This window comes from Rissa tridactyla, chromosome 2 (assembly GCF_028500815.1).
Source record: "Rissa tridactyla isolate bRisTri1 chromosome 2, bRisTri1.patW.cur.20221130, whole genome shotgun sequence".
NCBI classification, from domain to species: Eukaryota; Metazoa; Chordata; class Aves; order Charadriiformes; family Laridae; genus Rissa; species Rissa tridactyla.
In genome coordinates, this window is record NC_071467.1 from 168121989 (window position 1) to 168143985 (window position 21997).

The 21997-nt window shown below is 57.0% G+C and overlaps 1 protein-coding gene across 3 annotated transcripts in view; it reads left to right on the top strand.

The window, feature by feature from the left end:
- AGAP3 (ArfGAP with GTPase domain, ankyrin repeat and PH domain 3) overlaps positions 1–21997 on the top strand; it is a 156683-nt gene that overhangs the window by 66659 nt on the left and 68027 nt on the right. For all 3 annotated transcript variants that reach the window (XM_054189474.1, XM_054189475.1, XM_054189472.1), the window contains exons 3-7: positions 2129–2216; positions 2402–2487; positions 2825–2966; positions 5121–5255; positions 13164–13291. In XM_054189474.1, coding sequence (XP_054045449.1) covers positions 2129–2216; positions 2402–2487; positions 2825–2966; positions 5121–5255; positions 13164–13291 — 579 coding nt within the window. The remainder of the gene's footprint in view (positions 1–2128; positions 2217–2401; positions 2488–2824; positions 2967–5120; positions 5256–13163; positions 13292–21997) is intronic.

The window sequence follows — 21997 nt, forward strand, 5'->3', positions numbered from 1 at the left end:
TCAAGAACACTATTAGCTTTTTGATGCTGTGTGCCTGCTTGGAATTTTCATCATAAAGATATTGTATTTCTGCCTGGGACTTTTTACGCAGAAATACACTCCCCAGCATCTCCCTAGAGACTCTGGTATTTCCAGCACACACACATGCCCACTGAATCTTGTGCCTGGTCCAGCGGTGGGTCTAGGAAGGGTGCAGGGTCATCAGCACACTGCCACACGCTGCGGTGTCACTGTGCCTTTGCTGTGAAGCAGCCGTGGACACGCAGGGGATGTTGGATTTTCCAGAAACAGCAGCTCCTTGGGAAGTCTGCACAGGGATCTCTGGTGGCTTCTGTCTGGTAGGTGTACCAGACATCTTAAATCCCAGTGAAACAGCAAGTCCCCACAATCCGTGCTAACCAGTGGTGGGGACAGAGAAGGCGGATGCCTACAAAAGCTTTTGGGTGGGTGGTTTGCTGGGCAACAAGAAGTCTGTTGCAGTCACGTATTCGGTGGGGCAGAGTGAACCTTCGGTTGAGGAGAAACCCCCAGGCTCCGGGTTTCGCAGGGCAGTACAGGCAGGTGCTCCGAATGGCCGTGTTGGTGTGTTGAACACCCACCCCAGGATGACTTTGTGGGAGCACTGGGAGTGTGGTTTAGACACAGGAGGAGCTCTAGGGTGCCCTCGAGCAGGAGTCAGTTATGTACGAGAAGATCCATGGTAAGGTCAGGCCATCCAAAGCTGAAGGTGCTTTTTGGGAAGCTGTGTGGGAAGGAGTGGGAGCTCCCTTTGCCCAGGTACGGTGAGGTGTGGCCCCGGGATGGCGTCCCAGGCTCTGCACCGCGAACGGCTGGTGGGAGCTTGCCCGCTTCTTCACCAAGCAGGGTTTTGAGGAGCACAGGGCTGTGTAAGAAGTGAGTTGGGAACAGCTCTTCTGGCTCCTGGCCTCTCGAGAGCATCTCTCCACAGGCCTGGGGCATCGGGAGGAGGGAGAAGAGCGCAGGCGAAGGGCGTCACTGCGCTGCTCGGCGTTTCTGCCCCAGCTCCACCAGAGCAGCGCTGCAGCGGAGGCCAGAGGAGCACCAGGCGGGATGCTCAGTGGCATGAGAGCCTGCCCCGTGAGCTGCGATGTCCCTGTGGATGTTGGGGGGAATAGCTCTGGGATACGAGCTGACCAGTTGGAATTCGACTTTTTGGAAGGATGGCAGGAGGTGCCCCTTTGCCCCAGGACTGCCCTCCCACCAGCAGGCAAGCACATTTGCAAATGCTTAGGCACTGGAGGTTTTTTAAATCCTTGGGAAAATGCTGAAGAACTGGGTTGTCTGCCTGACCCCTCCTGGGACAGCTACGTTCATTCTGTAGCGAATTTGTGGGCTGATGCAGAGTAACAGACCCTCCAGCCTAGTGTGTTTCAACCCAGTTAAAGATGAGTGCTCAGTATCTTTATTTTTTCAACTCCGTTAAAAATTGGTGCTAGATGTATTTTATTTTTCAACTTGGTTAAAGAGTGATGCTAGGTATTTCTATTTTTTAACTCGGTTAAAAGTTGGTGCTAGGTGTCCTTCTGCGTGGGCAGCGCAGCCGGCTGCACCGGGAAGCGGGTGCTCTGCCACAGCAGCATCACTGCCGCAGCCAGCGCCGTGCCTGCTGCTGGTGTGGGAAACTGCAGCTGCACCCACCACACGGCCAGTCTCTCATTCTCCTTCTGGCGGGTGCTGTCAGGAGCAACGGCGCCCCAAGATTCAGGATGTGTGGGCTGGGAGGAGAGATTTTTTTTTCCGTCTGAGTTGACTGTGGCTTGGGAAGGGCAAGTGTCCCCCTGAGGAGTGGGAGGGCTGTGGGAAGAGCTAACGAGGCACCTACGGGGCTGTCCCAGTTTGGGAGAGGACGAGGGTCCTCACCACCCTGCGTCGGTGTGGCTGTGCCCCAGTACCCGCCGCTCTCTGCCCAGCTGAGACCAATTAATGCCCCCAGGCTTCTCGCCAAGTACCAGCTGGGCTGTGACGTCCCCTGTGCCCTTTCACAACCGTCTCTGCCCATCATCAGCACGTGCCCGGTTACTGGTGGTCTCGCCTCTCAGGGCTGGGCTCGTGTAGAGGGAGGCGTGCCGGCCATGCGGGCGGCGGGTGATGCACCCCTCTGTTTCAGGGCATCGTGGGGAACCTGTCCAGCGGCAAGTCGGCCCTTGTGCACCGCTACCTGACCGGCACCTACGTGCAGGAGGAGTCTCCCGAGGGTAAGGTCCTGGGTGCCTGGTGGGTTGCCTGGGTCCTCGCTCTTCTCCCCAGTTCTAAAGGTGACCCCCATCTCTGCACGTTGCCTGCCGCAGCCGCAGGGCTCTGCAGCCTCCCCTGGCCTTCCTCAGGGCTCTCCCCTCCTTCTGCCCCCTCACTTGACCTGCTGCTTCTCTCTCTTCCCAAGGTGGCCGATTTAAGAAGGAGATCGTCGTGGACGGTCAGAGTTACTTGTTGCTGATCCGAGATGAAGGGGGCCCCCCTGAACTCCAGGTAGGAGACCCGTACCCACCGCGGTCCCTGCCCACCCCATCCTGCGGAGGGATCGGTGGGCTCCTGGGGAGGGACCTGCCCGGCTGCCTCTTGGGAGCTGGGTTGTGGGGGGACATGAGGACTGCGAGGCCTGAGGAGGGGCTACCCCTGTGGTCACTGTTGACCCCGGGCCTCCCCGCGGTGCCGGGGACTTGTGCCGCAGGGCCTGGGGCGTGCGCTGGGCTGAGCCCGGCCGCAGCCCCCGCGAGCCGGCCTTGTGGCTGCCCTTGATGGCGGGTCCGGGCAGGGGGCTGCGGGATGCCTGTCTGGGCCCTAACGGCTGGTGTCTCTCCCGCAGTTTGCTGCCTGGGTCGATGCTGTGGTGTTTGTCTTCAGCCTGGAGGACGAGATCAGCTTCCAGACAGTCTACAACTACTACCTGCGGCTCTGCAGCTACCGGAACACAGCGGAGGTGCCGATGGTGCTGGTGGGCACGCAGGGTGAGAGCGGGGCGGCCGGGATTCCTCCCTGCATCCCCTCTGCCTTGGTGAGGAGCACTGGGGACACATCCACGCTGGCAAGAGGGCGCAGGGTGCTGGCCCTGCGAGTGCGTCGGGGGAGCTCGGCCGCACACGGGACTGGGTGACGCTGAGGCCTCGAGTCCGTGGCCCTGGAGGAGCCGAGCAATTCCTTCTCGGACCACCTCAGCTTTCCTGCGGAGAGCTGCCTTGCTTCATGCAGCCGCTTCCCTCTTGCCCATGACCACCCTGCTGGCCTGGCCTGCCTTCCTCGGCCCTGCCCACGGCAGCGGGAGCGGGCAGGACTCGGGGCCTGGCTGTGGGGGTCTCTGCTGGTGCGTTGCCCCAAGGTTTTGGGGGAATGGCAGCTTTGCTTTCAGCACCCCAAGAAGAGGCCTGAGCCGTGGAGCTCTGTCTCCCCCGAGGGATGGCGGGAAGAGCAGCAGCAGCCCAGAACTGTCCTTGTCCCCTCTCCCCCACAGGGCTGGGGCCTGGTGCCAGCGGGGACTCCCATAAGGGAGCTGTCACGAAACCGCAGCCGAGGCTGCCTGCAGGGACAGGAGACGCAGTGCCTGGAGCCCCAGCTGGGCTCCCCAGGTGTGCATGGGCAAGGAGCTGCCGATGGAGAGGGGCTGCCGGGAGGGAGGGCAGCCCTTGAGCGGGATTCCTGCCCGGCACATGCGTCAGAGGCAGCCTGGCCTCCAGAAGCCTTGCTGCGGATGCCCAGGAGGCAGGGAGGGGCAGCAACAAGGGCATTGCTGCTCCGCTCTTCCCAAACGAGCGTCCTTCCAGCCTGTAGAGAGTAAGGCACAGGCAGGAGGGAGCCTGGGGCTGCAGAAGTTGTCTGGACGTGAGGGTGACAGCAGAGGGGGGCAGCAGGGGACGGAGGATGCGAGGGAAGGTCTTGGCAGGCCCCAGTTCCTGAGCAGCGCGACCCGTTTCTGGCGAAGAGCAAACTCTGAGAATGGAAAGACAGGCAGTGACAGCGGGCGTCGCAGGGGTGTCTCAGCGTTAGAACAAAGTTGTTAAACTTTGGAAAGTTAAAGATTGCGGAATTATCGTCAGGACTGAGCGATCTTGGTTCAGGACAGGGCTGGGGTTGCAGGCGTGTGCTGTGGAGGCTCAGGAGTCGGGAAGAGTGATACGGCAGAGGGGCCGGTGACTGTTGTCCCAGACTTAGAGCCAGGGGAGGTCACAGCCGTGGTACAGTCACGCTAAACAACCCACTGGGGAGTTTGAGGGTGACTTCCGCACAGTGCGAGTCCCAGGACTCCTTCGACTCCTCCTGAGAAGATTCATTTACAGCCGCTGCTTGTCCCTGGCTTGCCTTCAAGGAATCAGAATCCTCTTGGGAAGGTAGTTTTTCCAAAACATGTGAGCCCTTGGCAGCCATCTGGGTTACAGATTAGGGCTATTTTTTAGTGTTGTCCACCAAGGCCTCAGCTGTGAGTGCATCCTGGCAGCTCTGTCTTTCCCAATTAACTGAGGATGATTTCTCCCCTTTGATTCTTTAATCTGTAGGGTATGGCCGTGGGACCCAAAACAATGGAGACTGGCAAATCCATTTAACTGCAACTGAGGTGGACTTGCAGATGAGTGCCCTCGCTCGTTCCAGCAGCCATGGCCAGTGACACGTTGACAGATGGCAACGTTAGTCATTTCTAACGCATGGAAACATGGCACATCCTCATGTGGATGAGTCTGTAGTTGGACCTAGGGTCAGGCTGTTCACACCTCTGCCCCCTGCACTCTGTCTGCTGTCACCGAGTCTCCTGTTGTCTTCAACAGCTGCACTGGTCACGATGTGCTTGTGTGAATTGTGGTGGTGTGTCCCGTTCCTAACATCCAGGCTGCCTTGCCTTGCCAGCCACACCTCCCACTGGCTTCTGCCCTCTGTCTTCAGAAACGTCGGCAGCTGGATGGTTAGGAGATTGAATAAGGTTCATTTAACAAATCCATTTTTCTACAAACGTGGGACTGTAATCTAAAACATTTATAGGACAGGGTGTACTCTGAAGGTGGGTATCTCAGTGTGTGAAGGGAGGCCGGGAGGTCGGGAGTGTGCCCTGGGACCTGGGGATAGATGGGACACGGGCGCTTGCTTTTTAACCTCCTTCCTCTCCCTTTGGTTTCCAGATGCCATCAGCGCCACGAACCCCCGGGTCATTGACGATTCTCGGGCGCGGAAGCTTTCCAATGATTTGAAGCGCTGCACGTACTACGAGACCTGTGCCACCTACGGACTGAACGTGGAGAGAGTCTTCCAGGATGGTAACTGCAGGCGGTGGAGGGTGTCCGTGCGGGACAGGCAGCAGTGCTGTCCCAGAGAGGGGGCTTACACTGCCTGGACCGCCGGCTTGGTTAGCGCGGCATGCTGCTGGGAGGCCAAGGCAGTTAGGCACGCGTTCCTGTGCAGTGCTGCTGTTTTACACACGCAGAGCGGGTCCAAGGAGTAGGACATGCTGTCTGTGGGGTGATTCCTGAGTGTGTGGCACACAGGTGAAGTGCACGTGGATGTGTCCGAGGGACCACGGAGCAGGGCCAGGCAGCTCCCCTCTCCTGCCTGCCTTGCAGGAGCTGCCCGCTGGGTAGCCCCTTGTTCCAGAGGGGCCGCAGGGGACGGTTGTGTCCCCGAGGTGGGCCTGTGCAGCACAGCGGTCTGGGTGAGCCTGCAGAGGACTCGCGAGGCTGCAGAGAGGGTTTTGATGGCTTTTCGTGGAGGAGAGGAGGAAGCACAGCAGAACCTTTGGGTGTTACAGACAGGGGAACAGCAACTGAACGGCCAGATGGGGCAGCTGTTCCTTGCAGGAACAGCGTGTGGGGGAGCATTCCTGCTGAGACTTGGAGAGGAGTTTGCGTGACGGGGACGCTGTAGGTGGAAGGGGGAACCTACAGCACGTCCTTGGTTTGCAGTCTGCTTAAATAGACTGGGACCCTGCCCTGTAACGGGACTGCATGTTCCCCAGTCCCCTTGCTCTGGAGCGTGGCTGGGGATGTGGTTCAGTGCATGAGGAAGGGTCTGTGCAGAGCGGAGCGGCTTTCGGAAAGGAGGAGAGCTGTGCTGTTAGTGTTTGCAAGTGGAACAGGCGCGTGGAAGAAAGTTTGGAAATAATAGTGCAGCAGGACTGCCTGAAGGCAAAAATCCAGCTTGGTTCATTGCAGCACGTGAGACAGGCTGAGGGCAAGGCACAGGACTGAGCCTGTCAGCGGCTGCAGGTGTCTCCTTCATCCTCTGAGCGCGAGCTGGTGGTCCTCCTTCCCCTGCATAAGTCTGTGACCTTCCAGTAATCTCCCGTTGGAGGCCGAGGGTCACGGTCACCATGCTGCTTTTCTTATGCAGAGGCTCATAGAGATGTTGCCCTCTCCTGCTGCTGGCCCATCTCTGAGACGGTCTGTGGAGTCAGCCCCGAGAGCGACCTTTCAAACCGCCCTCCTGGCCCCTGGCAGGGATCCCCTGGGCATCCAGCAGCCCCTGCGTTGCTTTGGTGTTCCTGGGGAGACCGGGGCGACTCTGTCGGGCAGGTTGCTTCTAAGTGTCCTCTCCCTCCTCCTCCTCACCAGCAGGGAAGGAGTGGCTGGGAATAGTTGAGAATAGTGAATATTGCAGCAGAGCTGGAAGGGGAGGATGTGCTGAACCAACTCAGCGGTTTGCAGAGCAAATGGAGAGAGTGATGGCGGGTGGGCTGTGTGCGCTGCTGATCCTGGCTGCTGGAAAGCTTTGGCACTGTACGTCACCAGATTTGTTCAGCTTATTCCTTCAAACTGGTTCTATTGTGTCCCCTCTCTGAAGGACGGCACAGTGAGGCGCAGCAGCCGGTGGGTTTGGGAGGGGGCTGGGGAAGGCACTGCAGGATTAGGTGCTGCTGTTTGCCAGGCTGCTTCTCTTCCTTTGGTATCTCGAGAACTGTGCTCTGGGGTTATTTTTTCTCTTTGTTGACCCTGGCAGCACAGACAGCACAACTTTAAGCAGTGCGACGTGTGAGATGAAAGCTCTCTTGTGAGACCAGGACTCAGCCTCTAGTACCAGCGCTCCTTAGCGAGCCTGGTGGCAGACCTTGAGCCGCTGCTTGAAGGCTCACGAGTGAGGGCCTGCAAAGTGCTGGGCGTCATCTTGTGTCTGGGTTTATTCACGGAATAAAGGTGTGGTCAGGAAGGAGGCAAGGGAGCGGGTTTGTCCACGTGAAGAGCAGTGAGGCTGAGGAGATCCGGAAGATCCCAAGGAACGTGGGAATCGGAGGCTGTTCATACAGACCCGGTGTCAGTCTGGGTAAATGCTGATGCTCTATGGAACAAGGAGCGTGGGCTGCCCCGCCGGGGGGGCCGTGCTGTCCCTGGGCGAGTAAGCAGGGGAGCATCGAGTGGAAGTCCAGACGGATTCGTGCCTTCGTACAGGGCAGCAGGAGGAACATTGCTGGAGTGTTGTCAAACTTCAACAGGACACAGAGAAACTGAGAAGATTAAAAAAAAAGCTAAAAAAATTAATCAAAGGCTGGAAAAAATACCTGATAGTGAGACATTAAAAGAGACTATCCATTGAATAAATTAAAAAGAAGGCCGAGAGGTGGCTTGATTACAAAATAAGAGTATCCACGTCCCTATCTACACGGGGAGAACACAGATACTAAGACTCTGCAGAGTAGCAGACAGTTAATGCTAGAAGCCAAAGCCAGTCAAATTTTAAAGAAGCCTTATTTTTTTTATTAATAGCCCTCTTTTCATTAACTGTTGGAAAAAATGCGTAGGGAGGTGCTGTATTCTGCATCTCTTGTACCTTCTCCAACTCCAGACTGAGTCCCTTTGTGGAGGAGACTCGCCGCGTACCCAGGTGACTGGTGCAGTCTGGGCTGGGGGGAGTTTAATGGCTGGCAGCATACAAAGGTCAGCCTGGGAAACGGAGAGGTCCTTCTGGCCTTGGAGTCTGTGTGCGCAGGAGCCGCCCACACTGCCGTATTCCCTGCAGCAGGCACGGAGCGGTTGTGCCGGTGTCAGTGCCCTTGCTGAGCGTGCTGCTCGGAGCTCTGGAGACAGCAGTGTGATAACTGGGAGTTGCAGATGCAGCAGAGGGACCTGCCATCTCCTAGGAGATCTGGAGCGAATCCCGGGTACTCGGTGCTCTCACCTGCCTGCTCACCTGTGGGACCACACCAGGACCACACGGATGCTGCCAGGCACAACTATGGGGAGGGAGAGAATGGGGCAGGAGCCGCTGGCGAGGGGCTGGGGAGAGCTCAGCCCAACAGGTCAGCCCCAGACATCCGAGAACTGTTCAGGGACTTCCAGGATCCAGTTTCAGATGAAGGTGACTTGACGTGATGAGGTGTTTTCGGAGGGGGTGAGCAGCTTTTCCCAGTGAGCACTGGCAGGTCCTGATGCCTCTGTTTTGGGGTCTGGTGGGGTGCTGGCAGTCACGGGCGGTGTGAGGAGCTTGCCCTGCGTGGTGATCCACCTACCAGCCAGACCTCATCTTTACATGGTTTCTTCAACACAAGTTATTCGGCCCAGGTCATGGTAGACCTGCTCCATGCAGGCAGGGGAAGGTGTTGGTTTTCCACCGCAGAAACAGGAAGACTTCTCTAAGCTTTCACTGCAAGGGTTTGCTTGCTGGTCCATGCTGTGCAGAGCGTATGCTGCATCGCTCTTCCCAGAGCCCTTCCATGCCACTGTCTGGTCTAACAACAAGCAATCACTGACCTTTTTGGACAAGTTAATGTTGTGCTGGTCTAGCGCATCAGCTTGAGGGAGCGACCATCCTGCCTCTCAGTATTCAGCTGAAGGCTGAGGCTAGCACTCTTCCTTCCCAAGCTGCTGTCTCTGGGAACGCCCCACAGTCTGCAGATGGTGCTGCTCAGCATGGGGGAAGCTCCAGGAAGGAGAACCTTGGACCTCCACATTCACCAGCAGTTCAGAGGTTCTCCAGGAATTGGGTGTCTCCCCCTGCTCAGGAAGGTGCAGCGGAGACCCGTCCCCCATCCCCAGAGCGGTTCCTGCCTATTTGGTCTGAAGCGAAGTTTGCGGTTGTGTTCTGCGGGGATCTAGACCATGTACAGTGTGTAACTGTAATTGTGTTGAACCTCTTGGAGTGGCGGAGGCTCTGTCCGGGCAGTTGGGCTTCTGAAGGTCACTGTGGAAAAGCATGTGTGACAGGCAGAAAAGGGGTAGCTTTCTCCGTGCTGGTTTCTCATCTGCAGCCTGGCAAAAGTCCCCCTGGAAACGCTGTTCTCTGCGTGGGAACTGCACTTCTCTCATCCTTCCCAAGTTGCTTCCAGCACCAGATGTTGTCACAGTTACTGCTTCTCGGAAAAGATGGGACAGTCTGCCTGTGGCTTCACATGTGGCGAGGAGGAAGAGTGGCGCAGGCTGGGCTGTGTGCTGCAGTGCCCAGGGCCCAGCAGACGCCAGCTGCGGTTCCAGAGCTTCCCCAGGGGTGAGCCCCCCCTGGGGGGTGGGTCGCTGTGGTCCCCTCGCTCACAGAGAGCTCCCGGTGAGGTAGAGGCTGGTCCTGAGCGTGCCTTCTCTCTTCTTGGCCCTGGGGAGGTACGGTTCAAGAGCTTCCTTCTCAAAATTGCCTTCACAGAGCTCCTGTATGCAGAAGTCTAGAGTTTAGAGGATGCCAGGACAGTAGCATGAAGCCATCAGTGTGAGGGTGCATCAGCTCTTGGGCTTCCTTTTAAGACTATTATTTCTATACCAAGCAAAGGTTTGGGAGCAAATTGTCGAGAGCCCCTTGGCAGATTGTCTCGGCGTCGTTCCTGAAGGGCGACCCTGGAAGGGCACAGGAGGGACAGCAGCTGAGCTAGCCTGTGCTGTGGGTGACTTCTCTGGCTTCTCCTCTGCAGCCAGTCCAGGGTGAGCGCTCCTCTCCTCCCGCTGGCCCTGAGCATCGGAGAGGACACCCGGCGGTGCCAGGCAGCCTTCTCTTGTGGCCCGCCAGAACCTGCTGCTGCCGCGCTGGTGGCATTGCTGCTCTGCATTGGTCCCCCTCGGCTGTAGGGCTGTGGACGTGGACTGCAGCTTGAATGCCCAAGGGTGGTTCTGGCTCTCTTGCTTAGGGGCTGTTTGAGTTTCTGCATCCTGAGTGGGGCAGCGGGCGTCCCTCCTTCTGCTCGGGTGTGAGTTGGTTTGTTCCTGGCCGTCAGGGTGATCAGCAGCATCGCCATGTCTTCCAGGACAGCGAGGGATGCTCCTGAGGAATGGTTTGGCAGGAGAACTTCAATGGAGAGGCTGAGAGTTTGTGCACAGTGGGGTGTGCGAGGCCCTGCAACTCCGTAAGGTGCCACCCCACCCCGAGGTGTTTTCTGTAGGGTGTTTAGTGCATCACCAGGGACCTTCACGTTTGCCTCCTCTCTGTCCAGATGCTCCTACCAGAGCTGGCTGTTCCTGGTGGTGTCTGTAGAGGGATTTCTCCAGACTGTCTGGGACAGGGTGCTGTGGTATGCTTTAAATACCGTGTGATGCTAAGGTGCTAATACACACTGGAGTACCACATGTGGCATTGGGCAAACAAATGGTGAGCAACGTATTTGGGCAGAGGTTCCGTGGCCGAGGCAGGGCTTGTTGGTTGTGCATCACAGAGCTGCGTGTAGCAACCAAAGGAATCACGATAAGCAAATGATCCCAGAGGCTGGCTTAAGGGATGACAGGAGTTATCCTTGAAAAAGTCTGGCTGATGTTCAGGAAGTGGAAGAACCCCTGCCTGGCAAGCAGAAACATGAATGCCACCTCAAGATGCCTCAGTTAAGGGTTTTTCAGATTTTATCACCACTGGTGTGGTCTTGCTGGCCTCATGATTAATTCCTTTGTTACCACTGATGGATGAGTGACAAGGTGGAGCCTCTGCTGGGCTGTTTGCCCAGGACAGCAATTGCTGTGGAGTTTTTCTGAATCTTTTCTGGCCTTTTCTCTTTTTCCTGCTGGTGGCCTTCTCAGCCTCTGTGTTTCAAGAGACCACTCTCACCTTGTCTCTTCCTTTGAATTTGAACTCGTTTGTATCCTGGACATTGAGAAACTTCCTGCCTTGAATCTGCCTTCTCCAGTGAAGCTCTGCGAATCACAGAATGACAGAATGGTAGGGTTGGAAGGGCCCTCTGGAGATCATCTAGTCCCACCTCCTGCCAGAGCAGGGTCACCCAGAGCAGGTGGCACAGGAGCACGTCAGGAGGGTTTGGAATGTCTCCAGAGAAGCTGTCCTGAATGGCATGAAGTCTTCTGCCCTGGAAGGTGAAAAGGCTTTCTCTGTGGCCATGCAGGACTTCCCTTCTCTTGCCGTGTCCAATCTAGTTTGGACTCCACTCTCTGTAAGGTTTCTGGAACCCTCTGACTTCTGCTGTGGATGCTCAGATGTTGTCATCGTGTGAAATGTCTTTCTGCCTGTCGTGGTGCCCTGAAAACGCTTCCCGAGTTCCATGTGTCCTGTCATGGGAGTTTGGCTTTGCGCTGGTGAGCTTGTCCTCCGAGTCCCTGGGGCTGTGGCCGGTCCCGCTGCGGGAGGCTGTGGGCTGCCGTACACGGGCTCCGCTCTCCCGAAGTCGGTGCTTCCGCGGGGCCGGGGCAGCTCTCTGGTCGGGGGTCCGGCCGGGCAGTTTCATTATCGCTCTAGCAGCACAAAGAATGAGCCCCGCAGGCTTGCGTGGTAGAGTAGGTCTCACCCACGTTACTCTGTGCTGGGTAAGTTCTGAGTTTGTCCTTCCCTAGCCGCTCCTCTGACGCAGGTGGTTGGATTTCCCCTGTGCCAGACCTGCCCAGTTTCCACGTCTTCTCCGTGGCAGCCGAACACCACGCGGTGTGTGAGCCGGGCTGTGTTTTGACCTGCCTAGGTTAAAGCTGTTGCGTGCCAGAGCCTGCGGGGTCCTGGGAGGGTCAGCAGAGGACATGTCCTGTCCCCGTAGCATTTCCAGCCCCTCGTATTGCCTTTGCCGGGCAGGCACCCCGGGGGCTCAGGGGTGTCGCAGAGCTGGGGTGCCCGAGCTCGCAACGTGCCCGGCCAGTGTTTGAAGGAGAGATGTGAATGCAGCGAGCAGCTGATGGAGCTGGCCGGAGGAGAGAATGGAGAGGAGGAGAGCAGGAGAACCAGCGGGTTAATATGGTCTGTTTGGTGGGTGTAGGAGGGGTTCCTGCTATTTATGGGACTAATACCACCCTTGGGAGTCATACAGGCTCCCAGCTTTATCGGACAAACAGGTAGCAGCGGTGACCCCACAGGCCTTCGTCTGTCTCTGTGCAGGACACAGCGCTGCAGCTGGGAGGTGACAGGATTTTGCACTTGCTGTCAGCATCTGACTTTTCCAAATGGGTTCAGTCACACCACGTGTGGTGCGGTATCTCCTGTCTTCCTGGAAGGAGAATGTGGCAGCTCCTTTATTGCAAGGGCGCACGGTGTGAGGCACGCTGGGTTGGACGTGGGATGTTCAGTCGTGTTCCTCTGAAAGGTCCCTCCTTCTGTGATGGTGGGGGTACCTGGCTGCTGTGCAAAAGAAAATGAGGAACGGCGGGGTGTTCTCCTGAGTTCCCCAACAGCCCAGCTTGTTTGCTGTCATGCTTTTTGGTCAAGTGTTTATTTCTGGCAAAGGTAAGAGATTGGGAAGGTTGAAATGCAATTTTGCACTCTTGGCATCAGGCTGTGAGGTTGCAGGAACTGTGAGAGTTGTTCCTTACATAGTTCTTTGACCATATGGAGACCATGAGGGTCACAAGGGCCAAGGCCGGTGGAGGTGGCATTGCCTGGGCTATTCAGTTTGGTAACTGGCTCCTGTAGCTGCTGCAAGGGGGTGACCGAGAAGTGACTCTGGCTGCCCAGGAATTCTTCTGCAGCAGCCCAGGGCTCTGGCTGGCTCACTGGTGTCCACACCAAGTCACTGCTCTGTGTGAAACCCAGGGGAGTGGGTGGCTTTTGGGGACTCAGCATGACCAACATGGGAAGCCAGCCCTGTTGCCTGCTGGAACAGCCATGGGCAAACATTGTCCCCTGCAGCAGGGCTGCGTGGGGGTGGTGGGCCATGGGGGTTGTGCAGTTGGGAGTTCTGCAGAAATCCTCCCTGTTGATGCAGGGTGGTGCGGTTTGAGCCCCAGGTGTCGGCATCAGTCAGATGAAGGGTTTGGGTCTCACCAAAACCCTCCAGAAGCCCGCGGGTGGAGAAAGTTGCTTTCTGGACTCTGACCCTGTCCCTTTCTCCCTTCTTGCAGTGGCTCAGAAGGTTGTGGCTCTACGGAAGAAACAGCAGCTTTCCATCGGTCCCTGCAAGTCCCTGCCCAATTCACCCAGCCATTCGTCTGTGTCTGCGGCCTCCATTCCTTCTGTTCACATCAACCAGGTGGGAAACATGAACAGGGAAAGCCAGGGACCCCACATGCTTCTGCACACCCCCTCAGGTCACTCACTGCACAGCGCGTAGAACCTAGCTTGAGACTCACACGACAGCCCCGCAGTAGCTTTTGGAAAGAGCAGAGTGACCCCAGAGCTTCTGTCCGTAGGCCAGAACAGCTTGATGCTTGCCCTGAGGTCAAGCTTCATATCTAAAGCATTGGGTCTGGCTCACGGTCTCCAAAGACCGTGGTGTGCTTCTACAGACACGCAGAGCCGTGAGCAATCCTCAGGGGAACTCCGGGGCAGAGCAGGAGGTCTGTGAAAGGGGTCTCGCCCTGGCTGCCTTGGCCAGGCAGGGAAGCCAGGCTGGACACAGCTGCCCGTGGTCCTGCTCCCCCTGGAAGTGGGAAGCTGATGGTCTTCCATCCATATACAGGTGGGCTTCTAGGGGCTGTATTTCTGGAGGGGCGAATTCAGTGGTGATTTTGAAGGGGCAGCACAGAGGAGGAGGAAGTTCTCCTCCCCTCTGCTGCTGCTCTTCTGGCACAGCATCAGCCTGATGGGGGCTGCCAAGGTCTCCGTGCCGGGAGGATGGTGAAGCCGGAGATGTTTGTTCTGTGACTCCGGAGAAGCAGAACTGATGCAGGAGAGGCAGGTCAGAAACCAGAGCAGGCTGCCACGGTGAGTGGCTGGTGGAGGAGATGCCTTGGGCAGCTGCCTGATTGCATTAGGGCTTTGCTGCAGTTCCCGGCAGCCTCACGCGTGCTGAGCTGGCTCTGATGGGGCAGGTGAGATACTGGGCTCGGCTGCTTCTCAGGGCCGGTTGAGCCAACAGATTCCAGCTCTGAAGTACCTGGCGTACCTGGGATCTGTAGCAAGGACCTCAGGAAATGTGTCTGTGTGGCACGGCGCTGTCAGACCGAGGAGCAGCAAGTGCAGCAGCTGGGTTTATGGAAGAGGGGAGACGGTGTGGCTGGAGCAGCTGAGAGCTCGTGGCTGCCTCAGCAGCGAGCAGAGCTTGAAATGGTTTCTGAGGAAAATTGTAGCTAAGGGCTGAGAGGAGCATGTAAAACTGCAGAAAAAAGCAAGTTTAGCAAAACAAATGCCACCAGACTGACACAGCTTTTCGTAAGAGGATTGGCTTTCGACCTTGGGGTGTATCTGAGCCTCTTGGCCCTGTGAGGACTTGAGTACACCACCACAGGGCAGATTGTTCCTGTACCAACCCGAGTGCTGTCTGCAGCCACTGCTTGGACTCTTACACAATTTTTAAATACCCACGTGAAGTTTATACCTGACCGTACAGGCTTCAGAAGCTGGGCTAGGAGTTGCTGCGTATGGATTTTTGCAGATCTGTGCCAGCTGCACCAGGTTCCCCGGGCACCAGCAGCTCCCGGTGAAGTCTGTGTGTGCAGCCGAAAAGGCTGAGCCCGGCTGACGGCCGGAGCCTCCCGGTGAAGGTGTGCGGCTTGCTGGTCGCAGCTCCTTTGTGGCCAGCGGGCTCGGGGTGCAAGCAGAGAGAGCAGAGCTGCTTGAGGGGCATACACAGCCGTACCCTGCCCTGCAGTGACTCTGGATGCGTCTGCTTTCTGGGAAGTTTGATAGGAGGCATCTGAGGTGGAGAGCAAAGTCCAGGGAAAATGCACCTTTGAGTGTATCTGGCAATTTGAGGATTTTATTAGCAGACAGATTGTAAACAGCCAAAGGCTGACTGGGAAGGGGAGGTGGTCTGTAGCGAAAGTGGGAGTGGGGTGGAAGATGGCCAAGGGCAGCGTTCCTCCGGGAGGAGCTGAACACTTGTTTCATATTTTCTTCAACGGCCAAAGTATGAGAAAAGGGTCCTAACAAATATGTACTAATGGCACTTACTGTGCCAGGTGATGTGTTTGTAGTGAAGGCAAAAACATGTTCCCTGTGTGAGGGGTGCTCCTCCCTCTGATTCCGGTCGCTCCTGTAAGTACGCATGGAAACGTGTGGGAACAGCAAAAAGCGAGTGGGAGGGAGGAGACCCCTAACGCAAGAGGAAATGAGGCACTTGGCTTGTTCAGCTTCGGAAAGCGAAGGCTGAAATGACCAACCCTGACCTCTGAAATACACAGCTGTGAAAGGAGAGAAATCTTTAAGAAAAGAAAGTGCTAGAACAAGGGGTGGATTTAAGACTGGCCACGGGGAAGCAAAGTTTGGGCATCGGAAGAGGTTTCTAACTACGTGTCATGAGCTTTGTTGGAGTTTTTTGCTCAGAAACCTCCCTGCTTTCCTTTCCTTCCCGCAGAGCACCTTTCAGCCTGGTTTGCAGACAGCGTCTGTGTAGAGGTGAACGCTGCTCCTTGGCTCTGAGTCAGGACCTTTGCCCTCAGCACCTCGCTGTGCTCCTGGGGCTTTGCCGGGGGGACCTAGGTAGTTCTGGTGGGAAGCCAGAGCTGTTCAAGGGAAATAACGCAGCGTGCAGCTGACAGGAAATTGCAGAAACTGCAGCTAACTCCGAGGCCTTTCCAAGCGAGAGATATTTATTGATTGCCCAGATCGTAGCAGTGTCAGCAGTAATGGTAGACCGTGTCCTTCTGGAGCTTCCTCCCTCTGTCCTCCCCTCCCCGTACGTGCTCTGTGCCTGTCTCACGCTGTGTCCCTCCTGCGCTCGGGAAACCCGGGCACCACACAGAGGATCAAAGTTAATTTCTGTTCCCTGGGTCTTCTGTGGCTCAACCACAAACCCTTTCAGTTCCCGGTGACCTGCTGCAGTAATCTTCACTGTGGTGTTTGCACGTGTCTCTTCCATTACAAAAAGCACTTCTCCTAAAAATAGAGCATGAAGTAATGGAACTGGTGAGTGATCGTAAAACGCTGTGAAGTATTTCCCCGCTCTCGCTTGGGCTCAGGAATGAGGTTCTGGAGCTGCTTCCTGCTGTCCTCAGGGAAAATCCAGCTGCCTTTGGGAAACACAGACTCACTGATCCCTGGTGTTCCTAACACGGAGCTGGGTCGGGCGGCCCACGCGCTCTGGTGCATGTGGGCTTGCTTCCCATGCGGGAGGACACACGTCCGACAGCGAGCACAGTGGCAGGGGTGCAGAAGAGCCAGAATCGCTGCTCAGGAGCGCACCGTGACGGTGACACTCCAAAGGGCATGGTCTCCGGCATGAGCTGGAGCAGCTGTCCCTGGCGCAGGAGAGCGCTGGGTGCAGACGGCTCCCGAGTCCTGCTGGGCGATGCTCTCCAGTCTGGACTGCAGAAGCGCCGGAGTGGGGCTCAGTGATGGCGGCTCCTGGGAGGTGTCCTCTGCTCCTGGCACTGAGATGGCAGTGGGGCAGCTCTGGGGGAGACGGAGAGACTGTACGCTGTCAGGAAGGACGGACAAGACACGGTCTTTGCAGAGTAGTGCCAAGTTCTGTCTTTTCCTACCTGAGGGTATGGGGCTCCCGCCAAGGCCACCTGCCTTCACAAGTATAAGAGAGCAGGAACTGGCACAGGGCAAAGGATCTCAAGGAAGGGTTTGGGAACACAGGATTTAACATGGAGGTGAGATGGAAAGAAGCCAGACAAAGAGTACAGTTAGGAGCTTTTGTTTGCCTGGTACCACAGCTGGGTACTGGTGTACACAAGCAATACACACACACACAGGGACAGAAAGATCTCTTTTTCTCCTCATTTCCGCTTGTGGGAACATGGAACTGGCACTTGCATCTTGAGTGCTTGGCCAGGAGGAGCCCCTGGGAGCCTGTGCCCTGCACTGTCCTCTCAGGGCCAGGCAGTTATGGCATCGCCGGCAGCATTTTGTTCCCCTTAGCCTGCCGCCTTTCTGAGGGCTTTTAGCGACAGCACTCCCTTCCCCCTGGATCGTCTTCCCCTTCTTCCCTTTGGCCAGGAGCTGCGGTTGAGGTCTGCTTCCCTTCGTAGCTTTGTGCCCAGGGAGGTGGTGGTGCTGTCTGAGATCAGAAGGACGTTCTGCTCGGTGCCTGGTCTCCTGGCCCGCACGGGCAGGGGCAGCTCTGTCTGTTGGAGCCGTCAGTGGAGGCGGCATTTGTCTTCTGGAAAAGGGAACGAGTGGTCCCTGCAAAGGGTTGCTTACAGCAGGAGCTGGGAGCCAGCCCTGCCTCTTGTCCTAGTTCTGGGGACGTCTCTTCCGGAAGTCGTTTGATGGTGCTAGTTGAGCCAAACTAACTTTTTGGGAAACGGCCATTGCTTGTTTGGTCTCCTGACAGTCCGGCCAGTCCATTGCCATTACTGGTAGAGGAGAGACCCTAGAGGACGCTGGTGATTTTGTCACCCATCTGTCTGTAGGACTTTCTTCTCTGGGTGTGAGGTGGTGGCTGGTTTCCAAACCTTCGTCATCGTGCCAGGTTCCCACGTTGGCAGGGCTCTGCCACAGCGGTGCTGTGTGAGGTGTTCTGGTGTCCTGGCACAGTGGGTGATCCTCTTTATGAAACAGTTCTTGAACCAGCCAAAGACGCTGGTTTCATTTCTGTCTTTGGCAGTTTGGGGTTTTTTTGCTTTTATTCTGCAGCGGTGCCTGGTGCCTCAGAGGACACTGCTTCCATCGAGGCAGAGAGGAAGGGAGCTGCAGTAACAGGACAGCCGTGGTCAGGGTTTTCCACCAGCACGCAGGAGTGCGCCAGACGTGCTCCCCAGGTCTGAGTACCGTGTTCAGCATCTCCCTGGTCCTCTGGTGTGGCAGGAGCCAGGGCCAGCCCTGGGAGTCCTGCACGCTCCCTTGGGGACGCCAGGTCTGTCCCTTGGGCATTCCCAGCAGCTTCTGGGATGTGGATCTGCACCCACTTGAGTAGACACTTTGGACCCCCCGGGGCCCTGCAGCCCCCTAGGAAAGCTCTCGCTTGCCTGCTGGTTCAGGCTCCCCTCTCCTGTGTCCCGCCCGCACCCGTCACTGGGTGAGCAGGTTAGATGGGTTGGGAGCCCTGTTCTTCGGCTTGGCCTCGGCTTCCACCCTGCTCCCTCCTGGCAGCTGCCTGTCCCTTGCCTGGGGGCGTGGGAGGGAGGTGCTGGGGCCAGTGGATGCTTGCAGTACTCGCAGAGTTATTCCACCTGATTTCCTTACCATTGCTACCCCTTTCTCCCTCTTTCCTCGGGGCTCAGTGGTGCCTTTAGGAGTCCCCCGGGCTGTGGGATGAGTCACCGCTGCGTGTTTGCCGTGGGATGGAAGTTTGTCTTTCTGCCAGGGAACTCGTTCCCAGCAGCTGGCAGGAGGTAACATGGGCACCCCACGCCGAGCCTTGCGGGCTGGTGGAGTGAACTGCATCATTCCTGGGCTGTGGGAGCCACTGCCGGGCCCCGTGGCGCTGCCTGGGTGCCCGGTCGTGCCTGGCCATGCTCTTCTGCCCTCCTGGCGCAGGGCTGCCCAGTGTCGCAGCTTCACTCTGATCCTTTGGTCTGTGGTCCTGCACTGGCTCTTTGGTGACACTGGGAAGTGCGTTTACCAGGACTTCACTAAGAGAGCAGATGAAAGGACTGGAACTCAAAGTTTGCAAGTGAAATGAAGCACAAACTGCGGCTCAGCTGTGGTCGGCAGCAAGCGCTTCCCTGCCTGTCGCAGCACGTTTCAGCAGAGCTCAGTCAGTGCCCGTGTCTTGGCAGCTGCAGCAACAGGCGTTTGCATTTCGTAGAATCACAGAATCACAGAACAGTTAGAGTTGGAAGGGACCTTAGACCCCCCCCAGTGCCACCCCCTGCCCCGGGCAGGGACACCTCCCACCAGCCCAGGTTGCTCCAAGCCCCGTCCAACCTGGCCTTGAACCCCTCCAGGGATGGGGCAGCCACAGCTTCTCTGGGCAACCTGGGCCAGGGGCTCACCACCCTCAGCATAAATTATATCTAGTGTAGATCTCCCCTCTTTCAGGTTAAAATTTCGGTTTCGTTTCCTCTTGGAAGCCCGCATCCCAAAGCCCGCTCAGCTCGCCATGCCGTCCCTTTCATGGTCTGTGCTCTCCTCTGGCTTCTTCCCTGCTCCTCTGCAGGCTCTGGGTCGGTGGCTGCTGTTTGTTCGCACTCCTCTGTTCAGAGCCCTTCCCAAATTTCACTCCTTGTTCTGCCTCATGCCTTTTTATGCCAAGAGTTACTACATCTTAACTTCAGCTGAGCTCTTCCCTGCCCAGGCACCCTATGGCACTATCGATATTCTTTGAAGTTCACAATATCCACCTATTACACGCTAATGGGAAGGATTTTTAACTAAGTTTCAGCTGCTGCTGTGTTCTTAGATTTCAGTAGCGACCACAGGTGGTTGTTCAGGTTGTTCAGCAAAGGAGCTGCCAGGAGGAAAAATGAGGTATTTGCCCAGACCTGTCAGGGTTCTCCCACATCCCTGCGATTTGTCCTGGGCCCCTGATCCCTGCTGGGTCTCGGAGCAGTCTGCTTCAGCTGAGCGGTGTGGTGGCTCGGGGTTGCCTGCGTAGCCGGAGGCTGCGCTGTTCTCTGCCTCGGGGGGCATTTCTCCTCTGCCCCCAACTTCACGGCATGGGACCAGCCCTCACAGTGGCCTTTCTAGCTTGGTGTGAGACATCCCCAGTACCGTTCCTGAGGTTTGGGTGTCTGTGGGACACCAACAGGCTCAAATGCTTGTGTCCTGTGTCGCTCAAGAAAGCCTTGACTGGTCTCCAACACTAGGCAAACTTACGGCTGAGGAAAATTATTCTGGCCCGGCAAAAATAAGAAACGAGGTTACAGGGAACATGTGAAAATATAAACTGCAGTTTAGCAAGATTTCCTCCTAGTAGCTTTCTCATCCAACACCTAACATCCGTAGGGTTTGTCCTAGCTGCTACGGCAGGAGCTCAAACTCTGCAGCCTCTTCCGAACGGAATCCTTCCCTCGGTCGTTACGTCATAAACGTGCTGACGAGGTTGCTGAGGTGCCCAGAGCCTGGCCGGGAGACTCCCTCAGCGTGGTTTCTGGACTCTGGCAGCCTTGCCCGGCGCACCCTCCTGGGTAGCAGGTTCTCTGTGTTGCAGCATCAGCCGTCTCTTCCCTCACACTTCGAATCTTTTTCTGTTTTTGACATGGTTCACACATTATGTACCAATTAAGCACTGATGGTACAGGCATCGTTATGCCTGATCCTAAACTTGAGCTGTCTCAGCAAGTTCTCTTTGACTTGGTGGCCCTTGCTTTCTGCATCTGCGCCTTCCTCACAGCATCTGCAGAACACTTCTTCATGCAGTGCTGAATCCACGGTTTGCAGGCGCTGTCTCTGTTAATGGAGCAGAAGCCACTGTCAGGGTGACACATTATTTTGCTTCTGCACGTCCCTGGTGGTGTCCCCTCCCCTGGGACATGACAGCAGAACTCCCTTGTTCTGGGCAGGGTTCGTTAGCTGGACAGCCTCCAGAGAAGCTCCCTGGCGACGTTCCCTTCTTCGGATGGAGTGCCTGGCCTTTTGTACGTGCAGAGAGGTACCAGCAGACCAGGTTCCTTCTCATTCTGCATTTCAGGGTGCCAGAAACTCTTGTCTCGGGACAGGCATGGGACAGTCCGAGCCCCGTGCTGGCGGGGAGGCCCCTGCTTACAGCAAGGCTTCCCTGAACGCCGCAGAGCAACCGCGTGGCCACTGGCTCCTCGCGTTGAGCCACGCGTCTGGCCAGGGAGGAGCTCAGCCCCATCAGTCCCTTTCGGTGCCGGGCTCCCTTTCCCCGCTGAGCGGTCGGAGAGCTGGACAGGCTGCAGAGAATCTGTCGCTTGGTACTGCCCTGTCTCCAGCCTGGCGTTAGGGTCCTCCAGACCCACCTGGAGGTGGTGGCCTTCAAGGATGTTTTGCCAGAGCGGGGTCTCTCCCCACGGGCTTCACCTCCCTGCTGTGGAGGAGTGTTCGGCGCTCACTTCAGGCAGCAGATACTGTGCCGTGGAGCTGCTCCGGAGCTGGGGTAGCCCTGGCAAGTGGGGGCACTGTGGCTTCCCAGAAGCAGCTGTCACCTCTCCGAAAGCGGCTGTGAAGAAGGTGCGTCTCAGAGTCCTTCTGGAGCGGGATTTCCCTGTAGCACACCTAGCTGGGGTCCCTTCTCTGCCTCAGAGGGGAAGAAGCTGGGCTGATTCTTGGACGGCTCTTTCCCCTCTTAAGAGAAGTTCTCTTTTGAGCATCTTCTCCCATTTCTCTCATCAAAGACGAGACGGTCCATAGCTTGAGTGGAGTTGCATCCTTTCTAGGAGAGTGGGCTGTGGGCTGCGGCTGCTGCTCTGCCCGCATGGCCTCTTTCACACTGCTAACGTTTCTTCAGTGCTTGTCTCAGAACAAGGCTCAGATCCCGCTGGGCACAGCGTCTGCACGTGGGTGTTTTCTGATGGGCACCTCTGGCAGATCCTCGTCCCGCACGTGCTCGCACCTTCTGCTCTAGGCAGGGGGTGGGAGTGGAGGGCGTCGCAGCGCCATCGATGCTGCTGCTCGGTGGGCATGGGAACTGGAGGAGTCGGACTGCTCCCGCAAGGAGTGCCGGAGCTCTCCTGCCCTTCTAGGGGCAGCTTCTTCAGCGTATTACTGAAGTGCTGTTCAAAGATCAGCAGAACTGCCAAAGAGAGCTCAGGCTGCCACGTGCCTTGTCGTAGTAAGACGCCCTGGGCTTCCGATCTGAAATGCTTTTGTGCAGGTGTTGCTCCTTGTGACCTCTTGTAAGCTCATTTCCAGGTCGTTGCCCGCAGAGCTTGCGTGAGCGGAATGGGAGTGAGCAGCTACTTGTGTGGGAGCAGTGCATGGCTGAGATGGTTGCGCAGACTGC